At 41.0% G+C, this 9,100-nt stretch overlaps 1 protein-coding gene across 1 annotated transcript; it reads left to right on the top strand.

Moving 5' to 3' along the window:
* Window positions 1-434: 434 nt before the first annotated feature.
* pdcd10a (programmed cell death 10a) lies at window positions 435-8,963 on the top strand. The gene is made up of 8 exons (XM_084020272.1): window positions 435-746; window positions 3,326-3,520; window positions 4,831-4,884; window positions 5,074-5,191; window positions 5,838-5,964; window positions 6,749-6,827; window positions 6,926-7,008; window positions 7,495-8,963. The coding sequence occupies exons 2-8, from the start codon at window positions 3,431-3,433 to the stop codon at window positions 7,574-7,576; spliced, it is 633 nt and encodes a 210-aa protein (XP_083876398.1). The 5' UTR covers window positions 435-746; window positions 3,326-3,430; the 3' UTR covers window positions 7,577-8,963.
* The last annotated feature ends 137 nt before the right edge of the window (window positions 8,964-9,100 follow it).

Genomic DNA, 9,100 nt, shown 5'->3' on the forward strand with positions numbered 1-9,100 from the left:
TTTATAATAGACATGAAACCTCCTACACGGTTCGCAGTTTATTTTTTTAACAAATGCGCAGTTATGTAGACCACTGACATACATCACCGCTTTTAGTAAATATCCAAAAAGTCTATTTGAATGTTATTGATAATGTTTTTACGTGTAATGCTATCTCAGGAGTTGATATTGACAGAGAACGTGAGTGCATCTTCTCTACTGTGCGCTTTTCTACAAGTGGATAACGGCTTAACGCTCGTGCGTAGCTTTGTCAACCGAAGTGTCACACAATACGCTGCATATCCTGTAGCCCTTTTCGGGATTTGAAGTCTGTTTTGGTGGCCATTGCGATGACGACATATGGCGGAGATTTACCAAAGAACTACAAGCAGCCTCTCCTGCGGTACCAATGGGCAGCCTGCGACACCGCCCACCCCGGCTCCTGTCGTCTACAGCTTTGTCAGGCAGAAAACTTCCTGAATAAGACCCAAAACAAAACAAGGGTTTAATAGAGCACGCAGCCGAAGCACCTGTCTGTGGTAATAGTATTTTATATTTTCGCGGCTTTACCAAAAGGATACTAAGCTAGCGATACGACGTAAGTTAGCTTACAACGGAGTTGATCACCTGCTCTAAACCGCTGACGTTAAGCTCACGTTAGCGCGTTAACGCTCCCTTGTAGTTCATGTTCGCTTTTTAATCTTCTCCGTGTCCCGGTCCTCGCTTCGGTATCTTTCCTCCCGTCGTTGACAACGATATCACCACAGGTACGTGCGCTGTAACCGGGAAGTGTCTCCGGTAGCGGTTTCAGTTGTGACTAACTTGGGACGTTGTAGTAGTTATGGTGTTTAAGCATCTTTTCACATCACTGTCACCTGCTGCCACAAAGACGGTGCGTTTAATGGAGGCGGGAAAGGGTCTTTTATCCCAGTAGCCAAAAAGAGACAGTTCACATCTCTTCCGTGTTTGGGTCACATTAGAGAGCTCTCTCCTCTTGGCGTTAAACTCAGCTAGGTGGTAATTATCCAGAGTGGTGGCTGTTAACTTTATGCCATTTGGCTACTATGTTTTTTTCAATTTATAATGAAGAACTGTACAAATTATATATTATATATAAAACGTGTATTAAAGACCTTTGTGCTGACAGGCGTTTGGACTTTGTCATAGCAGGTACATTACAGGTGTAACTAAGGACATTAATCATACGTTTAGGTGTTGCAACACCAAATATAATGCAGTGCAGTCATTATGATTATTGTCACACCTGTGTTTGATTAGTTGAAATGTCCACCTGGTGAAAGGTTTTTTTTTAAAAGCGGTTGCATAACTAGGAAATATTTACATTTACATTTACATTTAGGTCATTTAGCAGACGCTTTTGTCCAAAGCGACTTACAATATGAGTCCTATATAAAGTTTATACAGTGTCCTCTCCTTTCCAGTCTTCACAGGTTGCTCCATCTATGGAAGACATCTTGGGCTAAAACAGATCTTTACTAATCAATTTAGGGAGATTGACTAAACCCTAATTGAACACTTAATGGTTGACACCACCTCAATAAAATCCATGTGTTTAGGAGTTTCACTAATTCACTTATTGCCCATTGTCCCTTATTTAAATCTGTAAAAGAATGCCAATTTTGTTTTCATCTCCACAGGAAATACCATGCCACATGTTATTCCTGATTTTTCCAGTTTGGTTTTGATAACCTGAAAAAATAGTATCATTATTTATTTTTTATTTTTGTTGATGTCAAAGTTGCATATGCAGATCCATCTAAACGTAAACCCCATGTTGGGCCAAGGAAAACCCGCTATAGATTTAAATTTGATGCCTTTCATGTTTATTTTCTTCAGCTCATTAGGAAGGGGAGACTGGAAAGACATCTGCCACAAGTGACTGTCTTAGAAATTAATTTCTTAGAAGTCAGTTGGTTTAAAGTCAGTTTTTAGTTTGTCGTTAGCTACGTTTTCACACACACCCCTGTCTACATCAATGTTGCTGAGGTGGAACAAGTGAACAGTTTTAAGTTCCTGGGAATCCGCATCACAAACAACCTGACATGGTCATCATCACACATCTCCACCCTGGCGAAAAATAAGCTCATACACAGCTGTATTTCACAATAAATAAGGCTTACTTCCCATGGTACGTTCTTTGGAAACTTTTACAGAGGAGCAACAGAAAGCACCCTGACTAGAAACATTACAAACTGTCATGTGATGTGCATGGCCCGGGAGGGTAACAATGGTCCTGATGTGGCCCGGGATGAACACTGCACTTCACCCAGAAAAAATAGCAGCAGAACTATGGCATGCATTACACCACATCATGCAATTGACTAAGTTCCTCTGTTTGGATTCACATGCTGCCTCTATGGCGATCACTTGAGAGTCCCATCTACACTGATGGAGTACTAACCTGCAGTGGAAACACAGCAAAGAGAAAAGGACCTGGTACCAGAAGTGAGTCGAGCTGAACCGGGCTGTTCCATGCAGTGGAAACATGTCTGTCACTGTATCCCGGTGGTAGCTGTTTTCAGCTGCCTGTATGACGACACTCCTCTCATAATCCAGCTATTGATATTAGGAAACGCTGCCACTCTGGACCTGTTTATAACCTTATGTTTGTGTAATAGCAGCTATTACCCTGGGGCAAACTTAAGAGCATTCTTATTTGCAGGTAGAAAGCACTATAAAGTCACTGTCAGGTTTTCATGCGGTGACAGACCTGTTATGTAATTGCTTGTCCCTGCCCCACGTTAAAGGATATCTTCCATGATGAGTCGAGAGATGCTGTTAAAGTGTCACAGAACAATCAATGGCTGAGGAAGAACTGGTCCTGGAGGTGACGGAGAGAGACAGAACGCAGGAGATTTCTCTTATTTTAACCACTGCAATCCACTGCTTCCTCGTGACAAGAGGTGGAAAAAAAATCACTGACTTTGTCTGCCAAGGTTCTATATTTATCACAGTGGTATTTTTATTGCAGCAGTAATATTGGAGAGGGTGTTTCTTATTCAGGTATGAGTCATGCCGGCTTTGTTACCATTGCACCCGGTGGAACAGTAAAGCACACACCCTTCGGCAATGTGGCTGTTATGTGTTGATCATGACTATGACTGAAAGGCTTTCTGGGAATTGGAATTGGAAATTAATTCCATCTTTGATTTACCAAATTTTCTGTCTCCTCTTCTCAGTACAAGGACATTTAATACAATAATTAAAGTAGTTGATTCCTGATTGTAACGATGATGCAGTGCTCATTCTTTCCCCCCCATCAACCACCATCTTTCTCTCCCTGCTTGTTCACCTGCCCTGCCTTCTTCGTCTTCTTCTTCCTCAGGTCCTCGTCTGCTCCCATTCTGTCAGCCTCCCATGAGTGATTGAATGAGGTGAAACTGGCATCAGTGGACAAGCACGCACACAAAGGGCCATTGATCAGTCAAGGATGACCATGGAAGACATGAAGAATGAAGCCGACACTGCCTCAACAGTCTCTATGGCTCTCTACACTGTGATGTTTCCTGTCTTTAACCAGGTAAACAATCCAGGGTTTCAGTTGAAGTAAAAAAAGAAAATGTTGTAAATATTCAGCTGAAGTAGAGGGGTAAACATGGTGCATGTTAACTGAACAGAAAAATAACTTTATTTTATTTAATTTTTTTTATTTAAGGTCTATGCTCTGGAAGGAAATGTTGTCAGTTCACTAATTTGGTCCAGACTGATATATCTAAGCAACTAATTCATGGGTTGTCGTGACATTTTGTGCACACATTCATTGTCCCTGAAAGATAAATCATAATGACTTTGCTCATCCTCTAACTTGTCCCGTGGCGCCACTGTGAGGTTGGCATTCATGGTTTCGGACAGAAATATGTCAACTATGAGATGGATTGCAATGAAATTTTGTACACCCATTCATCACGCCTAGAAGATAAATCCAAACCCTAATGACTAAATATTTAACTTATCAGAGAAATATCCCAACACCTTGGCACCTTTTTAGTTTATAACAAAATCACTTTATACTGAAAACAGTTTAAAACTACTGTCAATCCAAGCTCTTTGTGTAGAGGCCAACACACACCTAAGGGATAATTTAATGACAGGTTTATTTCATAATGTACCACAGAGAACAAGAGTATTGCATATTGATACTGCAGTGCAGACCTTCATGACTAGTGTAGCAGCCAGAGAACACACACACACACACACACACAAACATGGTGATGAAACACCATTCTTTAAATGTAAATGACATTTCAAACAAATCCACACACACAGGCATATCTATTAGGGAATGGCTAAAATGAGTCTTTGTAAAGACGTTTTTATTATTTCGGGCTTCAAGTGGAGATTAGGTAGTTTAAGGGTCAAGTCAGGTTGTCAGTTGCCAGGGATTTTTAACTCCTTTATCAGATTCTTAGGTTGATATTACTGTTCTGGTTGTTATATATTTCCCTCTCCGTTCAGCCTCTGTAGTCGTGAAATAGTTCGGTGATTGCACAAGTCTAAGAAAGTTGTACGCCGTGTGCAAATTGACAGACAGCACTCTGTAATACTAGAATATCAGCTCGGAGGAATGGAATAGACTTCAATTCTGCAGATGGATGGACTCAGACACGGCTTTACACAATGCAATAACACAGTGTCCTCCTTTTGATATTGCAGGATGTCTGGCTTGTATGTGCTTTCCACAGAATTACATTTCAGGACAGAAGAGGTCATGATAAGAGCTGTGTGTGTGTGTGTGTGTGTGTGTGTGTGTGTGTGTGTGTGTGTGTGTGTGTGTGTGTGTGTGTGTGTGTGTGTGTGTGTGTGTGTGTGTGTGTGTATTACAACTTGCAGTTGGAGAAAGTGAACTTATCAGCAGCACAGACCCTGAGAGCGGCCATTATAAAGGTAAGAAAGAGTTTTTCTTTTGTTAGTTTGTCTGAGATGAGCGGCCATCTTTCTTGTAATAACCGAGCCCATACTTTTGAATTATTTTCATCTCACGATTGATTTTTGGATTTGATACATCCAGTGCCACAGACACCCGAGGCTGACTGGGATTAGTCAGTGCAGCCGTGTGTTTTATGTGTTTCCAAGGCAGAGAAGGAGAACCCAGGTCTGACCCAGGACATTGTCATGAAAATACTGGAGAAGAAGAACGTAAAAATTGACTATAATGAGTCTCTGCTTCGCATGGCTGCCGACGATGTGGAAGGTAGGAGGCTCGGTAAATGGTGCATGTAAAGAGAGAATGTGGGTGGAATATGTGTGACAAGAGCACAAGCATGAGATTAACAGTATAATAAGAAAGGCATTTTAAACTGGCCAACATTAATTTTCTGCCGGGACACGCCCAACAGTGACACTTCAGCAAGCAGGATGATTACCAACCCAGCTTCGCTTGTGTTTCTGGTATGGCCCCTGCCCATTTTACATTAGCCCAATTATCCACTGGGGGGAGCTGTTTCTCCACAAATCAACCGCTCTGCCCATTCTCAAATGTTCCTTTGGTTCCACCTGTAATTGAATTCATTGTGCCGTGTACAGTGATTGATGGTAGTAATGAATTCACGGGCGCACACACAACACACACACACACACGCACGCACTTGGATGAATTTTAAATGTACCTCCTGCATGGCACAGCCCAAGTTTTGCCTTAATCCTGCCGTCACTCAACAAACACTGTCACTTTAAAGTGAACACATTCACACACGTACACTTTATCCTGTTATAACTTCATACACTTGCACTGTAGACCATCATACCATCATTAATAGCTTAATTTTGATGCCCGGTGTGGCTGACTGTGTGTGTGTGTTGACGTATCTGCATTTGTGTCTTCCTCTTGGTGTTTTCAGAGTTCATGATTGACAGACAAGAGCCAGAGTTCCAGGAGCTGAACGAGAGGGCCCGAGCTCTGAAACACATCCTCAGCACCATACCAGATGAGATCAATGACAGAGTGGGCTTCTTACAGAGTATCAAGTAAGACAGCTCAGTGTGTGAATGCGAGCGTATGAGCAATACACACCAGGTTTAATTCGGTGTAAAAGTTTCACGCTGACTTCTTGTGTTGGTTGTAAACATCGCCAGAAAATGTCTCTAAAGGATCTTCTGCCAACCACCGCAGTGGGATAAAAGTCTTATTTTAATCGTAGTTTACCGTTTTGTACAAAGGCTAAGGATTGTGTGTCTTTGTGATCAAGGACCTCATTGCACAAAAACAAAAATATCTTTTTTTGAAGCAAATTTCGGATGAGACGCTATTGAATACAAAGTCAAAGGAAAGACATGAGTGGGCGCGAATAGATGCAAATTTGCTCTATGCAGCGGGTCCCTGCATGCCATTTTATATCCCTGTCCACCGCACTACACACACACACACACACACACACACACACACACACACACACACACACACACACACACACACAGCCTAAAAGAGAGAGAGTGAAAGATGTTTCGTTTTCTTGGCCCACTTTGCCTTTATTTTTGATCAAATTCAATACTCTTAGTGAGTCACTGCTTAAGTTACTTACCCAGCGGAGGGCTTAGAAACGAAGTCAATTCAAAAGGAATGCTGACAAATTAAAGTTATGAAACGGCAGATTTGGGGTGCATGCGAGGGGAGAAAAAGTTGAAGGTGAAACTGTGCCCGTGAGAAAAGGGAACTGTAGTTACCCGGGTATCACTGCCTGACGAAAACAGAAAGATTCATAGATAGAGCTTTTTTTTTTCACACACTTATTTGCAATGTTGTAATCCACAGAGACATTGCCAGTGCCATCAAGGAGCTGCTAGACACCGTTAATACTGTCTTCAGGAAATACCAGCATCGGAACAGACGGGTAAGTAGATACGCGAAAACGACGGAGAAATGCATTCGCACAAATGCCGTTTCTGTGAAATAAGTGGAGCTGAAAGGCAGTCTGTATTTATTGGTTAGGCACTGGAACAGCAGAAGAAAGAGTTTGTGAAATACTCCAAGAGCTTCAGTGTCACTCTCAAAACCTACTTCAGAGATGGAAAGTATGACACCGTTTCTAGTTTATCCTCTGTTTTGGGAGTTCTGTATATTTATTTTCCTTTTCTGTCCTCTCACTCACCCTTTATTTTACAGGCTACAAACACATTTAATAATTGTATACGGAAAGGCCTGCACCAATACACACACACACACACACACACACTCACACACACACACACACACACACTCACACACACACACACACACACACACACACACACACGCACACACTCTGTCACCACCATGTAAATGGTTGTCATTTGATCACAGGCCCCATCAAATCTATCCAATCAAATCCACCCTTGCTGAATAATTCCCTTGACCCATTTCCTGTGGATTCATGCTGGCTTGTATTCTCTGAAGCCTGACATTCTCCATTCCAGCCAGATCAAAGTGTTTCCACGATCAATCCTAATATCTTTGCCATGGTTCTCTTCGCTGTATGATTGACACGTGTGTCCTTGTGTCTCTGTCACGGTTGTTTCCAGAGTGATAAACGTGTTTGTCAGCGCCAACCAGCTCACCCACCAAACCAACATGATACTGCAGGCCTTCAAGACCGTGGTGTAGCAGCCGGAGAAGACACACACACACACACACACGTTTCTATTAGAGAATAGGTGATATGAGGCTTTGTAGTTTGTAAAGACATTTTTATTATTTTTGGGCTGTATAATTTATAATTCGTTGGCTTTGAGGGGAGATCAGGTAGTTTGAGGTTCAAAGAAAATCAGGTTGACAGTAATTGCCAGGGATTTTTAACTCTCTTTTATGTTGTTCTTTTATCAGATTCTCAAGTCGATATTTCTGCGTCCCCCTTTATACGTTTTCCCCCTCTGTCTAGTCTGCTTTGTCCTGAAAAAGTTTAGGAAAAAATGAGATTATTTCCCATGTCCTTAAAAGTTTGATGATTGCACAAGTTGAAAAAAAAACATACTATGAAAATTCATAGTAAGAACACATTCCCACATTTTTGCACTTTACTCTCATTTTATTGTCCTTTTTTTTTAATGCAAAACATAATGTATGGTATCTGATACTTGGCACTAAAGTCCTGCCACCATCAACATGCAACATATTCATCTTAAACATGTGTGACTTTGAAATGGAGACTGTTCAATCTCTGCTTTCTTTGTCCTGTATTGTTCTAGTGTGCTGATCAGAGATGCCAATTGTGAGAAAGATAATGATTGTACACAAACCCTATTTGGAAGAAGTATTCTATCGGTTTGTGTTGGTTTGTTTGCTGCTCATCGGTGGCTTCTAAAGGTCTTTGTTCTCGGGACCCCCTTAAAATAATGTCTTCTTGTGACACGAGTTCAATCACACAATGCTTTTTTTCCATTGCTGATTGTTTGATTTAAAGGGCTTTTACAGAACTGAAAAGGTTTTTGCAAGAAATCAACACAAAAACATCTTTCTTCATACAAAAGGAAAAATCACAATGCAACATTTGAACCATGGATGGCACGATAATGAGATATTTCCAATCAAAGTGTCTCCTCAGACTTAATGTCAATTAACAACACCTTTTATATACGTTATATTTTCTACCACAATTTCATAAAGGGAAGTGCTAGAGCACAGCAGCAATCATACAGGTTGAGTCCATATTCAACAGTAGCTGAAGGTCATTACGACAAATGGCTGAAGGTGACTTTGTTCGGGAAAGGAAGGTACAACAGAAGAAGTTACAGAACTTCAATACTAACTCTCAGCTCGACAGAAAGTAACTTAAAGATATGAATATATACAACAATCCTAAATTGATGGTTAATCATTGTTAAAGAGATTTCAAAGAATTTGCAGCAACAGATCTTGAATGAGCCTCGTTTGAATAAGTTTACACGAATGTGTTTGACCATGAATGTATCATTTCTCTATCTGCTTTAATTGCCACAGCCGGGGCAACATTCCTGTAACCAAATGTAAATAAAAATCCTCAAGAACTCTTAAACGAGCGTGACAAAGAGTGTGTTGAAAAGGAATTTTTTTGTTCGTTTTTTATTGGAAATTAAAGAGTGGTTTCCAAAAGTGGTTCTCTCTTCAGATTTTCATTGTTGTATGAAAGTGCTTCATTTCCGCTCAGTTGCC

Source organism: Eutrigla gurnardus, assembly GCF_963514095.1.
Source record: "Eutrigla gurnardus genome assembly, chromosome: 10".
In the NCBI taxonomy this organism is placed as follows: domain Eukaryota; kingdom Metazoa; phylum Chordata; class Actinopteri; order Perciformes; family Triglidae; genus Eutrigla; species Eutrigla gurnardus.